General features: G+C 38.8%; 1 protein-coding gene and 1 long non-coding RNA gene across 2 annotated transcripts; both read right to left on the bottom strand.

The window, feature by feature from the left end:
- Positions 1-6,369: 6,369 nt before the first annotated feature.
- Positions 6,370-10,180, bottom strand: LOC131775640 (ATP-binding cassette sub-family C member 4-like). The gene is made up of 4 exons (XM_066162311.1): positions 9,292-10,180; positions 8,364-8,934; positions 7,863-7,999; positions 6,370-7,344 (listed from the first exon to the last, which is right to left on the bottom strand). The coding sequence occupies exons 1-4, from the start codon at positions 10,178-10,180 to the stop codon at positions 6,428-6,430; spliced, it is 2,514 nt and encodes an 837-aa protein (XP_066018408.1). The 3' UTR covers positions 6,370-6,427.
- A 1,090-nt stretch (positions 10,181-11,270) lies between these two features.
- On the bottom strand, positions 11,271-12,912 carry LOC136278309 (uncharacterized). The gene is made up of 3 exons (XR_010716264.1): positions 12,841-12,912; positions 11,987-12,549; positions 11,271-11,372 (listed from the first exon to the last, which is right to left on the bottom strand). It is a non-coding gene; the product is annotated as an uncharacterized lncRNA (long non-coding RNA).
- Between the last annotated feature and the right edge of the window lie 14,419 nt (positions 12,913-27,331).

The raw sequence follows: 27,331 nt of genomic DNA, 5'->3' as shown, positions 1-27,331 counted from the left end.
TAAAAAACAAACTGTTCAAGGCGAGTGTTTTATGAATGAACGACAGCCGAATTCACTAGGACATGAAGATCGCTCGGAATGACAGCGCCGTAAAACTCGGCTGCAGTGACTGATGTGGCCTTCCACTCAACGCATCGGAAAGGTTATCAGAGCAAGCTCTTATTTTTCCACTCGAAGGGTTGTCGATTTAGTTCCTGAGGCTTGCTCCACTGCGATGACCGAAGATCGCCATCATAAGCTAGCCGCGATAGACCTCAGCATGATCGCAGTCTCTCTGACACCGTCATGATTAGAATGAATTTTAACAGTTATGCCAGGTTATATTTTTCATCATTCCTGTTTTTTTTCTATTTTGTTTTTGAACTCGAAACTTTATATACTATACAAGTGTTAGCTGTATTTGATTTTTATCACCGTACGTAAACTTGCAATCTAACTGAGCGTCAAAACCTTTAAAATTCGGACTGTCCATTTTGTTTTATCTTTGAGGATTGTTGTCTCAGCTCACGTTACAGTAACGTAAATTACTGCGCCTGGCATTTTTGCAAACCTTCTCTCGCTTGTTCCGAAATTTCACTTTCAATTGACGATAGAAAAGCTAAAAAGAAGTCCCGGAAAAGGTCGCACATAGTACAATTTGGCAGATGGCGTGACAGCTTTAGCTCAGTTCTATGTTCCATACTCTCATAGAGCACGCTCCTTTAACCAATGACAGCACGCGTTATATCCGAACCTTAATATAGATATATAGATATATACATCCGACAGCGTCCGTCGGCATATTGAAATGAATCCTGTGTACTAAATGGTCAATTGAGTGCCGCTCGTGTTTGCCCGTTTTTTGACCCGCGTAAGAAAAAAAAGTTGTGTGGAACAGACTAATAGAGTTCGTCATTTAAAGACAATGTCAACAATAAATGCGCAAAAAGCGGCTGAAGACGGTCAAATAAAAAGTTAACAAGGGATTCTAGAATCTTTATCTTATGCAAGTTCCAAAACAACGTAACCTCAAATTGCCGGTCAACTATTTTTCAGTTTTTATCTGTTATTCCTTTCCTAGCTTTCTTCAATAAGCACACTTTTACTTCTTACGGGGAATACCCTTTAGCTGGTTTTTATATTTCAATTATTTGTGGCTCGTATCGGGTATTCTATCTTAAGAACTTCTTCTTGACTGTTAAATTTGCATCAAATGGATCGCTGATTAAGTATCAGTATCAATGTCGATCAGTATGAAGGTAGCTGTTGTCGCAGATAGAGTTTCCCTTGGTAATTTTCACGTGCTTAATGAAATATTTTCCTCATCGTAGTTTCGTAGTTAATGGAAAAGAGTGATATAGATCTTTCTGTAGTTTACGATTACGATCTCGACCTTTTAATCAACTATAGTTGTGGTATTACTGAATATCGTTTTTGAAAGCAGATTGTGGCCGAAAAGTAAGTTCTTGGGAATACATGGTGCATGTGTTGCACAGGTCCACAGGATTCGCTGCTATTTATCTCCAGAGGCGACATGCCAGGAGGATAGAGAATTATATAACTGTAATTGTAATCTCTACATGACAAAGATAAAGTTCGTTCTACCTGATAGTGGACCATGTCATGCGTAGAAGTATATAAATGCGAAAACTCCTTCCAACGCAAATTTCCCCAAATATTCCTCATCTTCGGCCAAGGCAGGCGTAGAAGGGCATAATAACTTTGAAATTTCTTTTGAAATCAAAGTGACCAACTCTTCATTTTTCTCTCTCTTATGGTGTCATTTGATTGTAGTCAGAGTGTGACGATAAAAAGGCCTATATTGTAAATGCAATTGGTTAAACGATTTATTTATATTCTGTTGTATATGCGAGTTTTGAGTCGATTTGTATTCATTGAAAATTGTCATCATATACAAACCAGTGTTGATTATTTTGAGTTTGTTTCTATTGTTTGAGCCACAAACGAAATGAACGTCATTAGACTGTTTCACATTGATGCTGTGATTTATTGATGTATTGTAATAAGATTCCATCTGTTGTGTATTATTATGAGCCATTTTTCCTTTATAATAATTATAGTCTTGTCTGTGAATATATGAAAATCGTAGATGTGAAATGCGGATAAAGAAGTGAATATGAGAGCGATCTTCGCAGTAATGACCCCTGCTTTAGCAGTAGTGAAAATAAAGCCTGAAAAAAAGATACGATTTTCATATTCACAGTCATCTACTCATCACTTCACGGGTTTCTTTGGAACCAACGTAATGACCAGCTCCCGGTTGGTATCGCAGAGGTCATGGGTTCAAATCCCGTACAGGCCTGAATTTTTTCAGGCCTTATTTTCACTTCTGTGTTTGTTTTGTCACATTTGTCATCTAAGAGTACTAACATTTGATTTCATGTAGACGTCTGTTTTATGAGGTTTCTTTATCGAAAAGAGTGTCAATGTCTAATTTCGTATATACATCTGATTTATAATCCTTGTTATCGAGAAGAGTGTCAACGTCAGATTCTGAGTTTATGTGTTTGTCTTTGTCTGAATTTCGATTAAATATTCCCATATATAATGATCTGACTTAACGGACTCACCAAGTAAGTTTAAGGCGCTTGATTTATCTGTTTTCAGAGCGTCATTACAAGTGATCATGTAACGTCCAGCATGCATACGTTTAATGGTAATGGTCAAAACTTCATGAAATGAATCTCATCCAAAATCGCCATCATTAGACACAATAACATGATCTGTATAATCCTGTGTTCTAATGTCAAAAAACTTCACAGCAAACTTGTTATTATATTTAATTTTGTTAACTGAGTGATATATACTTTTCGGAGTTAACTTATTATTCAGATAATCAGTGAAATCAGTTTCTTGGGGGTTTTTTGTAACTGGGTTAATAGCATCGTCAGCGTCTTGTATAATTAATTCTCTGCTCATCTAGACCTTTTCCTGAAACTTGATAGTTCCATTATCAACTGTTGCCAAACCAGAAAGAACTTTAGCGCCAACGCTAGACGATAATCTGGAGCCAGAGTCATAAGACGGCCAAACAGAGTGCCACATATTTTCACAAAATGACGTGAATACTATGTGCGATTTGCTTATCTTGATATCCACACCAACACCAGTTGACATTGCTTTCTGTATCTTTTTGATCTCCGTAGTTAATACGATAATAAATGTTACATCATTTCAAAACAATCAGGAATCAAGCATATTCAATTTAAAAAAACAACAGTCCTCAGAACAAACTTTCCTGACATCACATCTACATTGATTTCTTCCTCATGCAGGATCAAGGCAAACATGTTGTACTCTGCATTAGGTGTAGTAGATAAAATGTATTTCAATTCAAGTTTCGTAGAGCCAGACTTCAATTCTTCTTTCTGGTTTCGTAAATCAAAATAGAGGACACCGAATGGATTCTGAAACAAATCAATATCAATCGTCAGGCGTGTGAGGTCATTGAAAGCACGGGAATTTGTTGTCATGTTGTTACCCCGATCTCTATTCTCTCTTTCAGACAGGGCCATATGTTTTTTTTCAAATACCTTTTAAGGAATAAGTTCTCACCTTTACAATCGAACATCATCTTTGGCTACTACAAAACAAATCTCGGAATAACATATCTACCTTCTGCAGCGCTGGCTGCTCTGAAAATAACATGGTCATCACTTTCTAAGTTTATATTTATAGATACCTTATCATTTGAAGCCATCTCTGATTGAAACGATTCGAAGAACCCATATTTGTTCAATGGAATTATGAGGTTATTTGTAGCATTAGTACTAAATGTTTTCCTTTACGTACATGTACACAGGTCCCCATTGCGTTTGCCCGATGGGTTTTGAAGGGAAAAGATGGCAGGATGTAGCGACTCTCTTGAAGTCTCTTGAAAATTTTAACCAATTGTAACTGAATTTAATTAATTTACTCGATTGTAGAACAGAACGCGAAAATTAAAGCCGCCGGTTGATCAGAGCTGTTTTCCTCTAAATTGCATTTATATTTTCCGTGTGGTAGAATAGACGTTGAATGCGCATGTCTAATATAATTGTGCAACTCAAGTTGCTGACGATTACAGAAAAAGATAGAGGAAAAGCGACTTAAGTTTGTGCCTGATTTCATCTTTACTTTATGTGACAAGACGAGGGATAGTTTCCCATTTGCTGATTCTCCACACTACCATATGCGTGAAAAAGCTTTAGATGACGCGCATGATTTTAGATCCACAGAACAGACTTCGACTAGGAGAATTTTTTTAAGGAAACCTAACCGAAAACAATGGCCAGAAAAAGGGAGCTGTTAAAAATCTGAGGGAGGCCAATTTTTTCGGTTTCCCCAAAATAGACACTGATAACGGCTTGCCAGCCGCTCTAAATGGTTGTTGTTGTTGTTTTTGTTATTGTTTTTTTTTTAAGGGCGGGAGGGGAGGAAATTTCAGTTAAGCATGATTATTGGCTTTTTTTTTTTGCATGCTTCCTTCTGCAAGTTATAATTTTAATTCTTTTTTTGGCGGGTGGAGAAATTTTTTTCTTGTTATGTTGTTGTTGTTTTTGGCACCAAAACAGCTTGCAGCTTACGCCCCCACTTAAATATAAAATGGTTGACTCATTTATTTGGTCATTTATGGTATGAAGTAATCTACCTTTCAGTAACCATGGCAAAAGAAGTCCCCCAAAAAAGACAGTGGGTTTACCCAAACATGGCAACAAGATGGCAACTTACACAAATCACACTGCATGAAAACATGCGCCTGCATATATCTGCAACAATACTGCAGGCATTGCATGCTGGTGATGATATAAACAGTGAAACTCACCCATGTTACCTTGGCTTGACCGCGTGATGTGAAATTGTCTTTGGCCTTCTTCTTAAATTGGGGAGCCCTTTCGGCGAGAGCATCTGGATCTACATTGTAGATTACGGCATATACAAGATCCCGCGGAACGTTAAGCTCGTGGACCTGTCTAAGTTTTTTGTGCAACGCTCGGTGGCCAAGAAATTTTCCCGGCCCTTCCAATTCTTTCTTTAATGCCTCTTCAACCTCGTCCACCTGAACGGTTTGGTCTGTGTATTTGATTCCAGAGTACTCCAGTCTTCTGTCTGGCGTCCTTAAACTCCACGCATATTCACTCAAATCCCTTGAAACAAAGTCTAAAAGTTCAATTCGACGAAGGTTTTGCTTCACATAACGACCTAACGCGTCATTTAACTCCTTGTCTTCTCCTCGTCTGCTAATCGTTGTTTCTAATACGAGCAGTCGCCATTTTAAATAGGAGCACGATTTTACCCGAAAGGCTCTCTGGCCTGTGGCAAAGCTAGGCCAAGAAGATTATTTTTTTCGCTATGGCAATGTTAGGCCATAACCAATTTTTTTTCGTTTTAGCTATTTTTTCCCCTATGGCAACGATAGGACATGAACAATTTTGCTTTGACCTTTTTTAATTCCATTTTAAATTGTTTTTAACAAAAACCAAAGGCATAAAAACATAAAAAAGAAAACAAAAAAAATAAAATAAAAATAAAATACGGATATACAAGAAAATTGTTGAGACATTGGGTTTTTTGTTATGGTGGTCTTACGACACCATAGTTCACCTCTTGACTTGTTAAAGATTTCGTGCGTTTAGAATATGGATTTGGTTAACATCACAGTACTATGCCCTCTTACACTCGCTTCAGCCGGTAGAAGAGTAGAAATAAGGGCTGGGTTCTAACGTTTAACTTATGCTTGTGAAATTTTCCTTGTTCTTGGACTATTCCTACCCAATGAAGCGTTCACCACCTTATACGAAAAACATCTATAAAATTGCTTGCTGTATTTTTTGCATTCCTACACATGGCTCACTAACAAGTACAACGAACATCATCTTTGCCATTTCGTGATTGTATTATATTTATATCATTTCTCTATCCCTAGCATGTCGTCCCTGGAGATAAGTAGCAGCGAATCCTGTAAACCTGTGCAACACAGGCTCCAATATTCCCAAGAACTTACTTTTTGGCCGTAATCTGCTTTCAAAAATGAGATTCAGTCAACTGTGCTTGATCCTCAAAGTAGTTTATTCTGAGGAAATTCGAGGTCGAGATCGTTATCGTAAACTACAGAAAGCCCTACATTATTATTATGCCCTTAAATTACGATACAGAAAATACTTCAATGAGGATAAAAAAAAGTTCTAAAGGAATATTCCAGCTGCTACTATAGCTCTCTTGATACTGGTCGACAAGTATACTGAAACAGCGATCTTTCTGATACGAATCAACGTGACAAACAGTGAGGAACACTTCTTTATGGTAAAGTAGCACGAGCCACAAATAATTAAAATATAAAAACCAGCTGGTAAAGTTCAGTATACTGTGAACAAAACGTGCTTACATAAGATAGCTAATAAAGGAATTACAGAAAGTGGCTGAGAAATAGTTAACAGGCTATTTGAAGTTACGTTGTTTTGGAACTTGCAATTCGCGCCATTTCACGCAACTCACTTTCTTCTGTGTTCACCAAAGTGTCAAATTTGTCGAACTCTGCTACCGTTCCACGTTTGAAAAGTAAAATTTTATCACAGTCTTTGATGGTGTTCAATCGATGAGCTATAGTGATGACCGTAGAGTCTCTCAGTTTTTCACGCACTACGCCCAAGATTGTTTTTTCTGTTTCTGGATCTACATTTGCAGTAGGCTCATCCAAGACGATGATCTTGTTTCGTTGCAACAGCACACGAGCCAAACAAATCAACTGCCGTTCTCCAACACTGATATTTGCACCATTTTCCAACAGTTCGTGATCAAGTTGCCCGTGAAGACTTTTCACTGATTCTTTCAGTTGCACATCTTCTAGAACTTGCCATAAATCTGCATCTGTAAACTGCTCAACAAGATCCAGATTTTTCCTCAGTGATCCATTAAACAGTACTGGACTTTGACCAAGGACGGATATACATCGTCGAGTTTCCTGGAGGTTGATTTCCTTCACTGGAATTCCATCAATGACTATTTCATCACACGATTCAGGCATGCGCATTAGAGCTGCCACAAAAGATGACTTTCCAGCACCAGTACGGCCAGCGACACCGATCTTTGTTCCTCCTTTGATATTGAGTTTGATATTCTTCAACACTTGTGGTCCTCCCGGATAATATCTCAAGGATACTTCTTTGAATATGATATTTCCTTCATTTGGCCAGTTTTCCAGGGGTCGTCGTTCGATCATGTATCCTGGCTCACATTCAAGCTTGGTATATGTAATAACTCGTTCAACTGACGTCATTAGATTCTCGACCTCTGAGGTTGTTCGGATGGCGTAATGAGACCGCGCAAGTCTTTGAACAACGTAAGCCAAGGCAAGTCCAGCAAAAGCTAATTAGACGAAAAATTGAAACTAAAGATTAACCAAAGAAGATTTTAACTGATTTTCCACACTAAATAGTCAAAAAATAGCCTTGCCACGCCCTTGCCATGGAAAGGTAAACAAGGCAATACAGGGGGTTTTCCTGAGAAGATTCATTTATGTGGACTACTGCATAAAGTTGGCATGAGGGAGGCCTGTTTGTTGGGAAAAAGATGCGATTAGAGCAAAAAATGGGTGCGAGGAAATTACACCGATAAGAGTCAATCAGATTGCAAGGATCACCAGTGATTTCAAAAATGGATGTAACAAAGTATTTACTCCACTTAACGACTCGATTGACCACTAGTACTTAAAATTACGCACAATATTAATCCTTGATTTCCCTCATTTCTGAGCGAATGTAATATACTACACCTTCCACTGATCACCTTCAATCTGATAAGACTCTGTAAGTATTTGGGTTTTCTTGCGCCTTCGGTCACTCAATCGAATTAGGGACTGGCTTCTTTTTGTAATACAAACTCACCGGCATCTTGAGACATAATAACAGCTGAGAAAGCCACTGCACCAACAAATAAGGATGCAAGAATTTCAAATCGCACACTGATCCATTTCCCACCGGCCATTACCAAGATGTTTGCTTGATTCAGAACATCATGATGTCTTTAAGAAAGCAAGTGAACAGGACAAAATTAGTGGGTTATTCATTGCTTTCTGATCATTTGAACATATAGGGGATCAGAAACAACGTCTATCTGAGATGACGGTAGGCTCTTTATCAGCTTCTCTTCTCTTCTCGGGGAGGAGCGAAGACCGGACACGAGAGATCGGCGGAAATCGAGCCGAGGATGTCAGGTGCCCGTTTTGTTCTGAGGGAAATACTATTACCTTGCAGTAACTATTTATGGTAATGACGATATGACGTCTTTCTTTTATCTCTATAAATCAAGTAGTTAATGTCTGAGAATCCATTGTACTAAGGCAAGATGCAAGTTGTCTAAAATTAATTAAGACGAGGCAAACCCACCTGTAAAACTGATCCACAAAATCACTTTGTCGCTCTCTGGTCCGAATCGTCTCCAGTCCATCAAGGGTCTCCGAAATGTGAGAGAATACTGGACTACGACTTATGGACGCTAACCTCTTAAGTTCCCTGGATGTCTTCAAATAATACGTGGACAGGTATATTGCAACCGAAATCAACGGTATAAGTATGAAAATAAGCCAAGGATTCATAACAGCTGGGACAATTAGTGATGCAAGCACATTTAAGGTTGAGTCGATCGCTAGTTGAAATTTCCTTGGTAACTGCTCGTCCAACCAGCCGATATCTTTCGAAAATCGATTAAGGATTCTTCCCACGGAATTCGAATCAAAGAATAAAACAGGAGCTTGTAAAGTGCCAACGACCATCTTGTCATGAAGACGCTCAGAGCATCGCAAGAAGCAGGAGAGTAATACATATGTTCTCGTCAATATAAACATGAGGGATACAACAGCAAGACATCCATAGATAACTAAGTTTGATTGATCTTTCTGATCTTGAGGGAGTTGCTTTGTCAAGAACGAGAGCCACACATCGGGAGCAACCAACATCCCTGGGTGGAAAGAGAAAGCAGGCAAAAACTTTTTATGTGTTGATTGTCTTTCGTATAAAACGGAACGAAGATTTTAATTGCTGACTTGATGTACTTTAGATACACACACACTGATACTCGTTAGGAAAGACGAAGAAACTATTTTTGCATCCAATGTATTTCAAATCGGAACAAATTCAACATTTTTTATCCTTGCCGGTAGGTCAATACTAGATGGGAAGATTTTCGAGGGATAATTTACGCCCTCTAAGTAAAGCATGCTGCAAATGCAATCCAGTCTTGGATTACTTTGGACTCTAAAATGAAATTTGCGTAATCATGGCAAGCTCCTTTTGAGAGGCTGTTTTTAAGTCTTACCTTGGGCTATTAAAGTAAAAAGGATTATCGCCAAAATCATCCAAGTTGACATTCCGCTTCTGAAATAGTCCCAGTAAAGCTTGGAAGAGATTGTACCGATTTCCCGATCTTCTTGTGGCATCAGAAGACTCCTGGTTTCCTTCGACGGAGATTCCATCCCAGCCAAGCAGGCAGCAGCTCCAACACTTTCATTTTCGTTCTCTCTGACAAACTTCTCACCTGCATTGTCTTTTGAAATCTTCATATAGAGCGGGTCAATAGTTTTATTAAGGATTCCTTTGTCTTGCAGCTCCAGGAAACTCCCTCTTTCCAGCACACGCCCCTTACACAACACGATCACTTCATCAGCGTCTTTCATGTGGTCTTCTTGATGAGAGGTCATCATCCGAGTTTTATCGCTTAATAGTTCTTTGATACACTTTTCAAATATGTGTCGTCCAACTTTGAAGTCCACGGCGCTCAGAGGGTCATCCAAAAGATACACATCTGCATTAGCGTACACTGCGCGTGCTAAACTAACCCTAGCCCGCTGACCTCCGCTCAAAACAACACCCCGTTGGCCGACAAGCGTGTGATCAGTATCAGGAAACTGCTGGAAGTCGTCAGTCAGAGCGCAGGCCTCAATTACTCTGGTGTATTTTGAATCATCGTATGACAAACCAAACAAAATGTTGGCTCGTATGGTTCCAGAGAATACCCAAGCTGTCTGCGGAACATACGCTAAAGATCCTCGGCAGGATACTTCTCCGTGTGTGCATGGAACTTCACTAGCGATCACAGATAGAAGAGTAGATTTCCCACTACCAACTGGCCCGGTAATGACTGTTAAACTACTTGCAGGTGTGCAAAACTCGATATCTTGAAGAATGTAGGAGTCTTGTCGCTCCATTTGCTTGTACGCCAAACTTCTTACACGCAATATCGTTCGATCTTGTGATTCATTCAAGGTGGAAGAACCTCCAATATTTTCCTGGCAATTTACTGAACTCCTCTTTATCTCAGATGAGTTCCTCGCTTCATTATCTGTTTCTTTTCGGCTTGAACGATCACTTGAACTGATTTGCAAATTTTTCAAAAGGAGAAATTCCTCAATTCTGCCAAGCGAGGCGTAAGCTTCGTATCCCTCTAACAAGGCAAACCCGAGGAAAGTGCCGATACCTATCGCGAGCATGTTGTTAAATGAAACCAACACAAAAACGTTGAATGGTGTCAGAGTTTCTTCAGTCAGCACAAGGGTAATGACTGACAACAGTGTTGCAATGATAACAGAAGTGAATCTTAGGGCCAAAACACCTGCGCGTAGAACACACATCTTTCGAATAATGGCAATTTCATCTCTGGAAAAAAGGACAAGTAAAATTGGGATATTTTGACAACGATTTAGTCGATGACATACATACTTAGTGGTCTTGGTGTTCTAGGCGATCTTATTGGTTCAATATATGAAGTTTGTACCATTCAGAAAAAACTACTATCATGCATAATAACTCATTTCGCACGAAATATGGAAATAGTGGGCACAAAATATGGAAATGGTGGGCTGTTAAATAAGAAATAGGCTTGCTTTCATTTGGCCAGAAGTACAATTGGAATCGAGTAAGAACGAAAACAACATTGTTTCATCAATGGGCGTCTTAAACAGCCTGCATGAAACTTGAGTTCTGTATCGAGCAATTAGTTTCATAATATCTTTACATACCTTCGTGGTTTCTTGATTTGTTGGCGGTATTCATCTTCCCACGCATGCATTTTAATAGCACGTATCCCTGAGACAACCTGATTCATCAGAGAGATGCGTTGGTCAGAGACCGCTGCTGTTTGCAATCGCAGAACTGCGCCCCCTTTGGACAGTAAGACGAAATATGGAAGGAGAAGATACAAAAAGAGTACTCCCATAAGAGACTGCCAGCCAATGTAATACACCATCAAAAACGGAAGAATGAGGAGCTCAATTAATGTAAAGAAACCAAAAAGATCCACTTGATTGTCTCTCCTTCCAAACGCTGAACATCGTTTGAAACCAGGTCAATCACTTTACCTGTTGTGTACTGTAATAATGTGTCTTTGCTGAGTAAAAGTGTCTGGAAAAGAGGAATAATTTCTTTTTAATAAAACGTGAGCACGGTTATTGAATTTTTAGCCTTCTGATCGGCAAACGCAGTCATGTTGTGAGCTTACACAGTAGCTCCGAGTTCACAGCTTAATTCCGACAAATATGGTCAATTATGTGAAGCAGGGCGTAAAAATTTAAAACACGCATTGAAGGTATTCCATTGTCCTAAATCTTTTTACACGTCCGCGAGAAAACAAGAAGGCACATTTTACATAACAGCCTAGCTCAAATCGATCTGAGTAGCCACTGATCTCTTTCTTTGCTCGCCTCCCCTATGTAAACAGATTAATTTCCACGTGATAACGTCTCAGTTTTGGCTACTTCAGACTGCGCAAAGCTTTGTGAACTTTAAGAACGTCGACTTTCTTTCACAAGTACGAAGTTGTCCATCGTGTTATATTTATTTTTGGAATGGAATTTGCTTTTTTCTATCGGTCGTTGTCAAACCAAAGAAAAGCTTGTTAGTAGTAAGGGCTAATGATCAGTTGTGTGCGTTTTTACGAAAACAATTATCCTATTCAGACCCTCGCCTGACGACTGAATTATTACATCCTCTACATTTTATAGAAGTAAGGTACCTACCTTATGATAAACAAGACCATTCAGAGCACTACTCAGGGTTATTCCCATTAATTCACACCTGTACATAAGCGTTTGAGATGAAACTTTCTGCATCAAAGAGCTGATACTCAGAGCCAGCGCACAACCATAGAGAAACATTTTCTGCTGTGGCTCCGTAGACATCAGTGATGAAATTAGATATCCAAGGAGCAAAGGAGAGGGAATACGGAAGAATGAGCGGAAAATACCCATGCAAATGAGGATCATAACTTCCCTAAAGGAGATTGTTCGTGTGACGCTTTTCCAAAGCTTTGGTCGTCCTCGCGGAGTTTCATGGCATTTTCTCTCTTCCTTGCTCCAGTTCTCCTGAAGATTTTCGGTTACGAATGACGTACGATTTTCTTTTGAAAGAGGTAAAAAATCACTTTGCTCCAACGCTCGTTGTTTGCCTGTTTTGAAGACACTGCTCATCCACTGGTAGAGAACATAAGAAACAAAGCCAACCTTCTGCGGAGCCTTTTCGTCGTCTTGCGAGATCTTGTTATACCCGTGCCTTGTCATCTCCAGTTAAGTAAAGCTGCACTCTAAGATAAGAAGGAGAACATGAATTAAGTCAAAACACAGACCATCAACTGTAAGTTCCTCAAATCACAAATATATAGATAACTATTATAGCATAGACATGCAGGAATTGTCTTTTGAGAAATGCATAGAGAAAATAAAATATCAACAGCGATTTTGCTGATAATTTTGCAAATATAGAGAGATGTCTGAACTAAAAGCAGTAAATAATCATGTTACATGTTACCAAGTTATTAGCAGATCTATGGAAAGTTCTATGCACTTCTATTATAACTGAACATCTTACATTTTACCATGTTAATAGAAGATCTTTGGAAATTTCCATGCACATATCTGGATCAATTTAAAATTGATCATCTTTCATTTCGCCGTATTAATAGAAGATCTATGCAAATTTCTATACACATTTCTGCATCAATTATAACATGACGTCTTACATTTTGCCACGTTACTGAAAGACCTATGAAAAATTTGCATGCACATGTCTGGATCAATTATAACTGGGCATTTTACATTTTACACAAGCAGAAAAATAGGTTTTTTTTTCTTCGTAATATTTCTTATATTGCTTAAAATCGTTGTCCCATTTTAATAGGATACATATGTTTTCTTAGGCTTTCTCGCTAAGAAAACTTTAGTTTAATACATGTGTAATACATGTGTAATACAACCAGCATTTAGTGTTATATACATAGCCGGGAAAGTGTAATTCATCATTGCTGATATATTTTGTAAGGTTAAGCTGTGCCATTCATTAAAAATCCATTGTCATAATTATCATAATTATTACCACTTTTAATTACACGTCTAATAAATCATGAAGTTGCGTTAATATATGTCCGTGGCCATTGTGGTAATTAATTCTTAACGGCTACTCATAATGGCCTTGTTTAAGAATTGTGAGATTGTTCAAACACACTGAGTCAAAGCTCAATGGATACTAATAGTGGCCTTGTTCAAGAATTGTGAAATTATGGCCTTGTTTAAGAATTATGAAATTATTCAAACACACTGAGTCAAAGCCACATGGTAAATTGCCGACGTACACCAGTTTTTTTTTTATTATTTTGAATATAAAGAGGAGTAAATATGCTCATCTGCCTTTTGTTTGCTACAATATCTTATACTTCGTTTGATGTAAATTTGATGCAGTGAGTTTGTTGTGGTGGCGGATTGACCGTAAACCTTTCATCTTACCGAGAAAGGAACAAAGCACTGTAGAGGAAGCCTAGAGAGCAGACAAGACTGACTTAAGTCAAACCTAGCGGGAAATTATGCAAGCTCGTATGACAGTAGCGCGTGGTTTTTTTTCAAATTTGAATGTTAAGCGAGTCGCATTAGGAGTGTTATTTTGGTCAGAGAAACAAAGGCACGAAATACTTAGCTTTTCATAAAGACGCGAACTAGATTGAAAATATACAGACGTGTAATTACGCTTTGTTAATTGAGTGATTAGTAGGAAAGTGTGTGAAGTTTTGAATTGTGAATTAGTCGTTGATTTTTTACTTCAGCTTTTGTCATGGACTGATATAGCGCGAAAGTGTCAGGGTATGTCGAAGAGTTTAACCCCTTTCCTTCTTGCCCACACAAATTTGCTCTACGTCACCGGGTAAGTAAGTATTGTTAGGAAAAACTTCCTGTATTGCATCTGAAAAACTACTCAGTCCACAAAAACTAGAACATTTAGAGTTATGTTAGTTGTTGATTTTAGCCTGATCAGGACCCTTGATTCAATTTTGAGTTTTAATCAATTATTCAGAAAGTTGAATTATATAATAACAAGCCTGAGGAAGCAAAGTCCAACCAAAAAATCTCCTCCTTACAAAGTATTTTCTTTGCACTTCCCATAAAGGAAAAGAAGATATTCTCCGTGGGATGCGATTATTCTAGTTGAGGTCACCTGCGTTCCTTCATGTGATAGCAATCACTATATTTGAACGATATAGCGAAGCCCTGTCCCGACTGTGTTCGGCAACTTATGAGCAACGTTTGGTGTTTGGAACAACTCTTTGCGGTCCTAGCAACCTTATGCATTTTTTGCCTTTCTGAACAATTTCTTAGCAACTGTCTCCGTTAAATTACTTTCCATGAACGGAAATAGATGGATAGAAGCCGCCTTTATCTACAAACAACTCTTTACAGCTAAATTTATTATTGCGAATAACGAAAAATAAAGAGCACATTCGGGACAGGCCTAGTACAGTGTCCTCGGAGGAAGTCCACTATTCTTATTTCTTTTTGGGAGCCACAGATTTTCAAGCTTGATAAATATTAAGAACAAGGCAGACGAGCTGTCATTCAATTGGAACTGTTGGGCTAGTGTTCTTTCGTAATGCAAGTGAAAACAACTCGGTCCACCAAAACTCGAACATGTACACAATAATACTGGTTGTTGATTTTAATTTAATTAATTTTGAGTTTTACAGAACGTGTTCTGAAATGGTTTTTAAAAAATCTCGATGTTCAAAACTAATATGTCATTGTTTTCTCCAAACTACCTCCCACATCCTCTTATAACGCTTAAAACCCTTTTTTATCAAAAGACATATTAAATAGCGCTTTGCAAACATACGTAAGAACCCCATCCATGGTGTGAATTTTATAAAATTCGATTGCCATTAATCCTGCCTCAAATCCAAGGAAGTCTGTTGTTAATGGTGAACAACTTCCGCTTATTGTTTTTTCGGCTGTTTGTGGAAGCTTGATAGATATCCTAGTATTAGATAGAACTTTCCTTTTATGCCTTTAAGCCTATCTTAGTGAGACCATTCCCCCGAAAAGTCTCCTCTCTACTGAACTAGACCAAAATCGAGCACATTTACGGGAAAATGCTGAAAATGATCTATACCCGAGGTTTGAAATTTATTTTCCCGTCTGCGCGTTCATATCATGGCACCTTCACATAACCAAACAAAGCCAATAAAATGTCACAGTGAATGCGATATCCTCTCATTTCTCGCCATTTTGAGAACTTTTTGAAATGTTTTGAACACATTCTCGTGGTCATATGTCAAACCGTGTTGTTATATTGCAAGAAGCATCTTAGAGTAGCTAGTCAGTCAAGTTCACATGTTCGAGTTTTCCGGATTCACCTCATGACGGTGAATGTTGTGGCAGAAATTGCACAAGACATACAGGGTGACAATCATCACGCAAAATCTCTATTCACTTGAAAAACGTTGCCATTCACGTCAATACCTTGATTTTGAACAATTGCGTGCATTTACCTAAGCTTCACTTACATTGGTTGACATCAATCTCCGGCGAGTTTCTGTGGTAAGCTGATGGGGAAGAATGCCTTTGTGAAATTCACCACCTCTTCAAATTCCTGAATGTTCCAATTTTGATGTCCTATTATATATATCTTCCATTACAGGCGAGTAAATGGCAAGTTTTGCTTGGAGCAAAAACATGTTAAGACCCTCCATTTGGAAAGATTAGTCTCCATGGGATACGATTACTCTATAGTTGAGGTCACCTGCATTCGCTCACGTGAGAGCCATCACGTAAGTGCACTTTATCCGAGCAGTTAATCAAACCCGGAGAAAGTTTGCGCGTTATTTGTACCCTTTTTCGAGCAGCTGGATGATAAAATGAGGTACTCTAATAGTCGTAAAACTGATAGTCATGTAAAGAAAGGTAATCGGTGTTGCTTTAGTTACTAAGATATGCTGGAAGGTAGAGAAAGCTAGTTTTATCTGATACTAAGATATCTCGTGAGAAGTAATATACATCAATTGTCTATCCGTAAAAGTTTCCGAAACTTCCGAAATAACAATTATTAGTAGTTACTCACCCATCAATAACAGACAGACTTCACTGGAATTTAGGCAGGATTTATGGAGATCAAATTTTACAAAATTCAGATCACAAATGAGGTTTTAAGTATATTTGCGTTTTCAAAGAAGTTTGCAAACCGCTTTTTAACTTGTACTTAGCTAAAAACTGTTTTTTGACCGTTATTACAGGATGTGGGTTGTTATTTGGAGCTTCCTTAGGGAAGACCATTTCCCCGTTGACTTAATCATAACTGATAACGAGGAAAACGGAATATTTCTTATGATTAAGTATCAGTATCAATGTTGATCAGCACGGAAAGCGGCTGTTGTAGCAGATGGAGTTTCCCTTAATACTTTTCTCGCGCTTAATGAGATATTTACCTCATCGTAGTTAATGGGAAAGAATGATATAGATCTTTCTGTCCTTTATGATTACGATCTCGACTTCGACCTTTGAATCAACTATAGTTGTGGTGTGACTGAATATCGCTTTTGAAAGCAGATCACAGCCGAAAAGTAAGTTCTCGGTAATAGTGGAGCTTGTGTTGCACAAGTCCACAAGATTCGCTGCTATTTATTTCCAGGGAGGACATGCCAGGAGGATAGAGAATTCTATAATTTTAATCTAATCACCACATGACAAAGTTAATGTTCGTTCTAACTGTAAGTGGACCATGTTATGTGTAGAAGTATAAAAAAGCGAAAACTCCTTCCAATGCAAATTTCCCCAAATATTCCTCGTCGTTGGCCAAAGCAGGCGTAGGAAGGCATAATAACTTGAAAATTTCTTTTGAAATCAAAGTGAGCAACTCTTCTTTTTTCTCGTTCTTATGGTGTCACTTGATCGTAGTCAGAGTGTGACGATAAAAAGGCCTATGTTATAAATGCAATTGGTGAAACGGCTTATCAATATTCAATTGTATATGTGAGTTTTGAGTCGATTTGTATCCATCGAAAATTGTCAACATATACAAACCAGAGATGATTATTTTGAGTTTCCTTCTATCGTTTGAGTCACAAATAAAATGAATGTCATTAGACTGTTTCACATTGATGCTGTGATTTACTGATGTATTATCATAAAATTCCATCTGTTGTGTATTATTATGAGCCATTTTTCCTTTATAGTAAAGTCTTGTCTGTGAACATATGAAAATTTTATATGTGAACTGCGGATAAAGAATTAAATATAAAACCGATTTGCGCGGTAAGCAGAAAGTAGTGAAAATAAGGCCTGAAAAAAAGATACGATTTTAATATATTCACAGTCATCTATTCATCACTTCACGGGTTTCTTTGGAACCAACGTAATGACCAGCTCCTAATTGGTATCACAGAGGTCATAGGTTCAAATCTCGTACGGCCTGACTTTTTTTAGGGCTTATTTTCACTTCTCAGTTTGTTTTGTCAGATTTGTCATCTAAGAGTATCAACATTTGATTTCATGTATAAGTCTGTTTTATGAGGTTTCTCAACGAAGAGAGTGTGAATGTCTGATTTCGTATACACATCTGTATTATAAACTTTTTTGTCGATCGGGAAGAGTGTCCACGTCAGATTTTGAGTATATGTGTCTGTCTCAATTTTCATTAAATATTCCCATCTACAATGACGTTACATTAAACAAATTTCAATATTGTTGTGGTCGAATAATCAAGACCATCCAATAGAATTATGTTAACTGTTGGCGAAATTCCAATTCTTACCGATTCATCAACGTTGAAATATACTATAAACGAAATGCCAATGTCAATCCATTTGTTTTTCAATATTCAATCTGACTTAACAGACCCATAAAGTAAGGTTGAAGCACTTGATTTATCTGTTTTCAGACCGTCATTATAGGGGATCAAGTTCCATCATGCTATGTTTAACGGTCAAAACTTCATGAAATGAATCCCATCCAAAATCGCCATCATTAGACACAATAACACGATCTGTACAATCCTGTGTTCCAGTGTTGAAAAGCTTCACAGCAAATTGGTTAGTTTTTATTTTATTGATTGAATAATATATACTCATCGGAGTTAATTTATTATTAAGATAAATAGCGAAATCAGTTTCTTGGTGTTTTTTTGTAACCGTGGGTATTATCATTTAATTAAAATATAAAAACCAGCTGAGAGTCTTCCCCGTAATAAATAAAGTTCGGTATATAGTGAACAAAGTGTGCTTACAAAAGATAGCTAACAAAGGAATTACAGAAGATTTGAAGTTACGTTGTTTTGGAACTTACAATTCGCGCCATTTCACCCAACTCATATTCCTCTGTGTTCACCAAAGTGTCAAATTTCTCGAACTCTGCTACCGTTCCATGTTTCAAAAGTAAAATTTTATCACAGTCTTTGATGGTGTTCAATCGATGAGCTGCAGTCATGACCGTAGAGTCTCTCAGTTTTTCACGCACTACGCCCAAGATTGTTTTCTCTCTTTCTGGATCTACATTTGCAGTGGGCTCATCCAAGGCGATGATCTTGTTTCGTTGCAACAGCACACGAGCCAAACAAATCAACTGTCGTTCTCCAACACTGATATTTGCACCATTTTCCAACAGTTCATGATCAAGTTGCCCGTGAAGACTTTTCACTGATTCTTTAAGTTGCACATCTTCTAGAACTTGCCATAAATTTGCATCGGTAAACTGCTTAGGTCAAGATCGAGATTTTTCCTCAGTGATCCACTGAACAGTACTGGACTTTGGCCAAGAACAAATATACATCGTCGAGTTTCCTGGAGGTTTATTGCCTTTATTGGAATACCATCAATGATTACTTCACCACACGATTCAGGCATGGGCATTAGAGCTGCCACAAAAAATGACTTTCCAGCACCTGTCCGGCCAGCAACACCGATCTTTGTTCCTCCTTTGATATTGAGTTTGATATTCTTCAACACTTGTGGTCCTCCCGGATAGTGTCTCAATTATACTTCTTTGAATATGATATTTCTTTTATTTGGCCAGTTTTCCGGGGATCGTCGTTCTATCATATATCCAGGCTCACACTCAAGCTTGGTATAAGTAAAAACTCGTTCAACTGACGTCATTAGATTCTCAACCTCTGAGGTTGTTCGGATGGCGTAATGACACCGCCCAAGTCTTTTGACAACGTAAGCGAAGGCAAGTCCAGCAAAAGCTAATTAGACGAAAAATTGAAACAATGAATCAAGCAAATAAGATTTTAACTGATTTTTGACACTGAACAGTCAAGAAAGTAATCCTGTTACGCCCTTGCGGTGGAAAGTAAAACAAGGCAATACAGGGGGTTTACCTGAGAAGATTCATTTGTGCGGACTATTGCAATTGCATGCAACTGGCATGATGAAGACCTGTTTGTTGGGGAAAAGATGCGATGTGGAGCACAAAAAGGTGCGATAAAATCGCACCGATGAGAGCCAATCAAATTGCAAAGATCACCAATGATTTAAAAAATGGATGTAACAAGTACTTACTCCACTTTGCGACTCGATTGACCACTAGTACTTAGGATTATGCACAATATTAATCCCTGATTTTCCTCAGTTCTAAAGAGTGCATTATACTATACCTTTAACTGATCACCTTAATTCTGATGATCACTAAATCGAATTAGGGATTGTTTTTTTTTTTTAATACATACTCACCGGCTGAAAAAGCCACTGCACTAACAAATAGTGATGCAAGAATTTCAAATCGCACACTGATCCATTTCCCACCGGCCATTACCAAGATGTTTGCTTGATTCAGAACATCATGGTGTCTTTAAGAAAGCAAGAGAATAGGACAAAATTAGTGGATTATTCACTGCTTTTTGATAATTTGAACTTACAGGGCATTTGGAAAAAACTTCTGTTTGAGTTGACGGTAGGCTCTTTACCAGCTTCTCGTCTCTTTTTCGAAGGAGCGAGAATCAGACACAAGAGATCGGCGGTAGTCGAGCCTAAGATGTCGGGTACCCGTTTTGTTCTGAGGGAAATACATTACTTTGCAGTAACTATTTATGGAAATGACGATATGACGTCTTTCTTTTATTTCTACAAATTAAGTAGTTCATTTCTGAAAATCCATTGAACTAAGTCAAGATGCAAGTCGGATAAAATTAAGACGAGGCAAACCCACCTGTAAAACTGATCCACAAAATCACTTTGTCACCCTCTGGTTCGAATCGTTTCCAGTCCATCAAGGGTCTCCGAAATGTGAGGAACACTGGACTACGACTTATGGACGCTAACCTCTTAAGTTCCTGGGATGTCTTAAAATAATACGTGGACAGGTATATAACAACCACAATCAATGGTATAAGTATGAAAATAAGCCAAGGATTAATAACAGCCGTGACAATTAGTGATGCAAGCACATTTAAGGTTGAGTCGATCGCTAGTTGAAACGTCCTCGGTAACTGCTCGTCCAACTGACCGATATCTTTGGAAAATCGATTAAGGATTCTTCCCACGGAATTTTAATCAAAGAATAAAAAAGGAGCTTGTAAGGTAGCAACGACCATCTTGTCATGAAGACGCTTAGAGCATCGCAAAAAGCAGGAGAGTAATACATATGTTCTTGTCAATATGAACAGGAGAGATACAACAGCAAGACATCCATAGATAACTAAGTTTGATTGATCTTTCTGATCTTGAGGGAGTTGCTTTGTCATGAACGAGAGCCACACGTCGGGAGCAACCAACATCCCTGGGTGGAAAGGGAAAGCAAAGTAAGTAAAGGCAAAAAGTTTCCATGTGCTGATTCTCAATCGTATCAAAAGGAACGAAGATTTTGATTGCTTACTTGATGTACCTTTGAGACACACGCACACTGACACTCGATAGGAAAGATGAAGAAACAATTTTATTTTATTTTTCTCTAATAATCAGAGGGTCTCCATGGGATAGGGACCTCTACGGCCAATAGTTAGAATATTACGGCAACATGACACAAAATGACACATTGGGAAAAGGAAAGATTTTTACCTCTAGAGGCTCAAATTTGTCAAGTTTTTCGCCTAACAGCATTTTCTGGCCGTTTTACGGCTAACAATTAACCCCATTTAAGCCCTCTAATTACAGAGAGAAGTAAAGCAGGCTGCAAATGCAATGTAGTCTTGGATTACTTTTGACTCTAAAATGATATTTGTGCTATCATGGCAAACTCTTTCTGAGAGGCCGTTTTTAAGGCTTATCTTGGGCTGTTACGGAGAAAAGGATTATTGCCAAAATCATTCAAGAAGACATTCCGCTTCTTAAATAACTCCAGTAAAGCTTGGAAGAAATTACTCCGATTTCCCAATCTTCTTTTGGCATCAGAAGACTCCTGGTTTCTTTCGACGGAGATTCCATCCCAGCGAAGCAGGGAGCAGCTCCAACACTTCCATTTTCTTCCTCTCTTACAAACTTCTCATCTGTATTGTGTTTTGAAATCTTCTGTAGAGCGGGTCAATAGTGTTACTAAGGATTCCTTTGTCTTACAACTCAAGAAAACTTCCTCCTTCCAGCACACGCCCCTTACACAACACAATCACTTCATCAGCGTGTTTCATGTGGTCTTCTTGATGAGAGGTCATCATCCGGGTTTTATTGCGTAATAGTTGTTTGATACACTTTTCAAATATATGTTGTCCATCTCTGAAGTCCACGGCGCTCAGAGTATCATCCAAAAGATACACATCTGCATAACCGTACACTGCGCGTGCTAGGCTAATCCTTGTCCGCTGGCCTCCACTTAAAACAACACCGCGTTGGCCGACAAGTGTTTGATCAGTATTAGGAAACTTCTGGATGTCGTCAGTCAGAGCGCAGGCCTCAATTACTCTGGTGTATTTTGAATCATCATATGACAAACCAAACTAAATGTTGGCTCGTATGGTTCCAGAGAATACCCAAGCCGCCTGCGGAACATACGTTTAAGTTCCTCGGCAGGATACTTCTCCGTGTGTGCATAGAATTTCACAAAAAGAAGAGTGGATTTCCCACTACCAACTGGCCCGGTAATGACTGTTAAACTACTTGTAGGTGTGCAAAACTCGATATCTTGAAGAATGTAGGAGTCTTGTTGATCCATTTGCTTGTGCGCCACTGGGAATCTTCTGAACTCCCCTTCATCACAAATGGGTTTTGATCAAACAAAGTTTCTTTTTGGCTTGAACGATCGCTTGAAGTGACTCGGAAATTCTTCAAAAGGAGAAATTCTTGAATTCTAGCAAGCGAGGCATAAGCTTCGTATCCCTCTAACAAGGCAAACCCAAGGTAAGTGCAGAGCATGTTGTTGAATGAAATCAACACAAAAACGTTGAATGGTGTCAGAGTCTCTTCAGTCAGCAAAAGGGTTATGACTGAGAACAGTGTTGCAATGTTGATTGAAGTGAATCTTAGGGCCAAAACACCCGCGCGAAGTGCGCACATCTTTCGAATGATGGTAATTTTATCTCTAGAAAAAAAGGGAAGTAAAAATGGGATATTTCGACAACGGTTTGGTCTATGACATATGTACTTAATGGTCTTGGTTTTCTAGGCGATCTTATTGGTTCAATATATATATGGAATGTTAGTCATCTAAAGTAATTAAGATCATGCATAATAACTCATTTCGCACGAAATATGGAAACAGTGGGCTGTTAAATAAGAAATAGGCTTGATTGCATTTGGCCAAAAGTAAAATTGGAATCGAGTAAGTACAAGAGTAACATTACTTCATTTAAGGGCGCAATAAAAAGCCTGCATGAAACTTGGGTTTAACACAGAACTCTCAGTTTCATAATATCTTTACATACCTTCGTGGTTTCTTGATTTGTTGCTGGTATTCATCTTCCCACGCATGCATTTTGATGGTGCGTATCCCTAAAACAACCCGATTCATTAGAGGGAGCGTTGGTCAGAGACCGCTGCCGTACGCAAGTGCAGAATAGTACCCCCTTTGGATAATAAGACGAAATACGGAAGGAGAAGATACAAAATAGTACTCCCATGAGAGACTGCCAGCCAATGAAATACACCATTAAAAACGAGATAAAGAGGAGCTCAGTTAATGTAAAGAAACCAAAAAAGATCCACTTGATAGTCTCTCCTTCCAATCGCTGAACATCGTTTGAAACCAGGTCAACCACTTTACCTGTCGTGTACTGGAACAATCCGTCTTTGCTGAGTAAAAGTGTCTGGAAAAGAGGAACAATTTCTTTTTAGTAAAAACTGGAGCACGATTATTGAATTTCTAGCCTTCTGATTGGCAAAACGCAGTCATGTTGTGAGCTTATATAGTAGCTCCGAGTTTACAGCTTCATTCCGACACATACGGTCAATTATGCGAGCGAGACGTGCAACAATGGCGTAAAAAGGTCGATTCGCCTCAGAGCTTACAACTGAAGAAATATTAGAACTAATTAAAACTATAACAAAATTGTCCAACGTAATTGGTTATCACCAGCCCGATTTGAGCACTAATAGGACAGTGTACGCGTCATACTTGTAATTGGACAGTGTAATAGGACAGTTCAAGGGACATGCAACACGTGATACCTGTGTAAGTGGACAAAACGCGTTGCGTGCACGCGTTGTTGTCTTGCATTTCGCCGAGTTAACTGTTGTTAACGTATAACCGATATGTAGTTTCTTTCTCAAACTTTGTCATAGTTTTGATTGATTGGTGACAGGACTTCGTGTCGTCTAATTCCGTTTGAAGTCATACTCGTGATTAACAAATCGGATTCCCGCCTCGCGGTCTTCCGATTTTGTTAATCACTCGCACGATTACAGACCGATCGGCCTCTACTCTTTCCTGTCACCATTGTTAATAGAAAATGCGACTCCCATATCCCCCCGAAAACCCACCTGATTCGGGACACTGACCTTTCTGAGTAGCTCTGAGAAAAGTCTCTGTGGGGACAAATTCAAAACACCCACTGAAGATATCTAATTGCCCTAAATCTTTTTACACGTCCGTGAGAGAACAAGACGGCACATTTTACAAAACAGCCTCGCTCAAATCGATCTTAGCAGCCACTGATCTCTTTCTTCGCTCGCCTCCTTTATGTAAAAAGTTTAATATATACGTGGAAACGTTTCAGTTTTGGCTACTTCAGACTGAATGTCGACTTCTACTCACTAGCATGAAGTTGTTCATCGTGTTATGTTTATTTTTGGAATGGAATTTGCCTTTTTCTTTCGGTCGTTGTCAAACCAAACAAAAGCTGGCTCGTAGTAAGGGCTAATCCTCAGTTATGTGTGCGTTTTTACGTAAACAATGATTCTATTCAGACCTTGGCTTCTCGACTGAATTATCACGTCCTCTATAATTCACAGAAGCAAATGTATCTACCTTATAAACTAGACCATTCAAAGCACTACTCAGGGTTATTCCCAATAATTCACATCTGTACATAAGCGTTTGAGATGACAGTTTCTCCATCAAAGCGCTGAAACCAAGAACCAGCGCACAGCCATAGAGAAACATTTTCTGCCGTGACTCAGTAGACATCAGCGATGAAATTAGATATCCAAGGAGCAGAGGTTGAGGAATACGGAGGAATGAGCGAAAAATACCCATTCAAATAAGGATCATTACTTCCCTAAAAGAGATTGTTCTTATGACGCTTTTCCAAAGCTTTGGTTGGGGCGACCCTAAAAGCCGGAACGGTGGAATGGCGGAATGGCGGAAAATGACTCCAAATCCTAAAGCACGGAACGGCGGAAAATGACCCCAAATACTAAAGCACGGAACGGCGGAAAATGACCCCAAATCCTGAAGCACGGAACGGCGGAAAATGACCCCAAATCCTAGAGCACGGAACGGCGGAAAATGACCCCAAATCCTAAAGCACGGAACGGCGGAAAATGACCCCAAATCCTAAAGCACGGAACGGCGGAAAATGACCCCAAATCCTAAAACACGGAACGGCGGAAAATGACCCCAAATCCTAAAACACGGAACGGATGTCAGGGCATGTTGCACAAATTTTGTACAAAGACACCAAGCGCTTGGCTCATTTATCCCCACAACGATAACGCGCGTGACTAAAATTTAGTGTTATTAATTTTTTTTCTTTTACTGAGTGGTATAAATAATAATGAACCATTATGCATGAAAGATAGCTGCGTTTTCACGTTGTAACCCTGTTTAGTTACCTTTTGTTATGCAAAATTTGCCATGAGTTTTAGTCGCGGCATAAAAAGTCGCACAGTTATACAATATACTACTTTTATTTGATGTAAATTTCATGCAGTTAGTTTGCCGTGGTGGCGGATTGACCGTAAGCCTTTCATTTTACCCAGAAAGGAACAAAGCACTGCAAAGGAAGCCTAGAAACGGATAAGACTGACTAGGGCCGAATCCAGAGGGAACTTATGCCAGCTCGTATGACAGTAGCGCGAGGGTGTTTAAAATCTTGCTTGTTAATTAAGTTACTGTGGGAGCGTTATTTTGGTTCGAGCGACAAAAGCACGAAAAATCTAGTTTTTATAAAGACTAGATTGAAAATATACAGACGAGTAATTATATTTTTATAATCGAGCGTTAAGTGTGAAAGTGTGTGAAGTTTTGAATTGTGAATTAGTTATTGAAGTTCTACTTCAGCTTTTATCTTGGACTGATGTAGCGCGAATGTGCTTGAGTATATCAGAGAGTTTAACCCCCTCCCCCCCCTCTTCTGTGCCTATACAAATTTGCCCTCCGTCACCTGGTAAGTAAGTAAGTGGTTACCCCTTTACCGAAGCAGATTATTGTGATGAAATACTGTTAAAAGTAAGCCGGCATAAATCACCTGGCTCTTTAGAAGCGGCGAATATAGGCACGTCCAATTTATCACAATGAGCCCCTAATGATTATATAACGATATGTGCATTCGGGATGTAGTCAGTTATTTCTTCGGTCTTTTGAACATGTAACTGCTCGGTTTCTTTTGAAGTAATAAATAGGCTTTTTAACCCAAACTTATCGTTACAATTAAAATTGTAATTTAAGCCATTACCGATGACTGTGTTTGATCTTGGGTATCCAAGCTTCGGGAAGTTCACACAACATAACAGCCGACCAACGAGGACCTAAGAGGGAAACCCATCCAACAACAGGAATAATAATAAGGATCGAAATGCACCAATAGCAGCGAACCAACGTGCTACTAATAGCGACTCGTAAACAATCGATATCATCGCCTGATGAAGACTAGCAGTATTGCAGTTGAAACGTCGCGATCAACATCCAAAGTGACTCTATCGTGAGACAAACTGATAAAGTTTGTCTCCTAAGAAAAATAAAGCTTCGAATTAACGTTTATAAGGAAATATCGAGCAAATGTTTGAATTTTTTTGACCACTTTTTTGCTTTCAAGTGAGCAACTTTCCAGCATTTTCTTGACGAGCGCTATCGGGACAGGCCTAATACAACGTCCCCGGAAGAAGTTCACTATTCGATCTTATATCTTTCAGGAAATGGGAGCCACAGATTTTCAAGCTTAATAAATATTGAACAAGGCGTACGAGCTGACGTTTTCCTGAAACTATTGAGGGGGCGGTCTTTTTTGAGAGTGTCGTAATGCATATGAAAAAAAGAACTCGGTCCACGAAAACTAGCACATTTAAGCTAGCATTGGTTGTCGATTTTTAGCCTGAAACAGGACTATTTAATTAAATCTGAGTTTAACAGAACGAGTTCAAAACTGATATATCATTTTCCATGTATTTAGCTTCCTCCTAATCAGCTAAAATTACGCCAACGATAAGGGAAAATGGTCTTGTTTCAAGGAAGCTCCAAATTACCTCCCACATCCCGTTATCCGTTCATAAAACCTTTTTTAACCAAAGAGATATTAAAAACGGTTTGCAAACATACTTAACAACCCCATCCGTGGTGTGAATTTTATAGCATTCGATTTCTACTAATCTTGCCCAAATTCCAGTGAAGTCTGTCGTTAATAGGTGAATAACCTCTGCTTATTGTTTTTTGTTTGTTTGTGGGAGCTTTCACGGACAATTGGTGTACGTTACTTCTCACGAGATATCCTAGTATTAGATAGAACTTGCCTTTCATACCTTTAAGCCTATCTTA

The sequence above is a fragment of the Pocillopora verrucosa genome, chromosome 1, assembly GCF_036669915.1.
Source record: "Pocillopora verrucosa isolate sample1 chromosome 1, ASM3666991v2, whole genome shotgun sequence".
In the NCBI taxonomy this organism is placed as follows: domain Eukaryota; kingdom Metazoa; phylum Cnidaria; class Anthozoa; order Scleractinia; family Pocilloporidae; genus Pocillopora; species Pocillopora verrucosa.
The sequence above is the reverse complement of the archived record's forward strand: the minus strand, read 5'-3'. Positions and strand labels throughout refer to the sequence as shown.

What these genes read in the sequence shown, in the direction of transcription:
- LOC131775640 (XM_066162311.1), bottom strand. Translation starts at nt 10,180, where the DNA reads ATGGAGCGACAAGACTCCTACATTCTTCAAGATATCGAGTTTTGCACA. An exon ending in TTTTACTTTAATAGCCCAAG is followed by an intron (nt 8,935 to 9,291) that starts GTAAGACTTAAA and finishes CTTTCCACCCAG; the next exon opens with GGATGTTGGTTGCTCCCGAT. An exon ending in TTTGTGGATCAGTTTTACAG is followed by an intron (nt 8,000 to 8,363) that starts GTGGGTTTGCCT and finishes GCTTTCTTAAAG; the next exon opens with ACATCATGATGTTCTGAATC.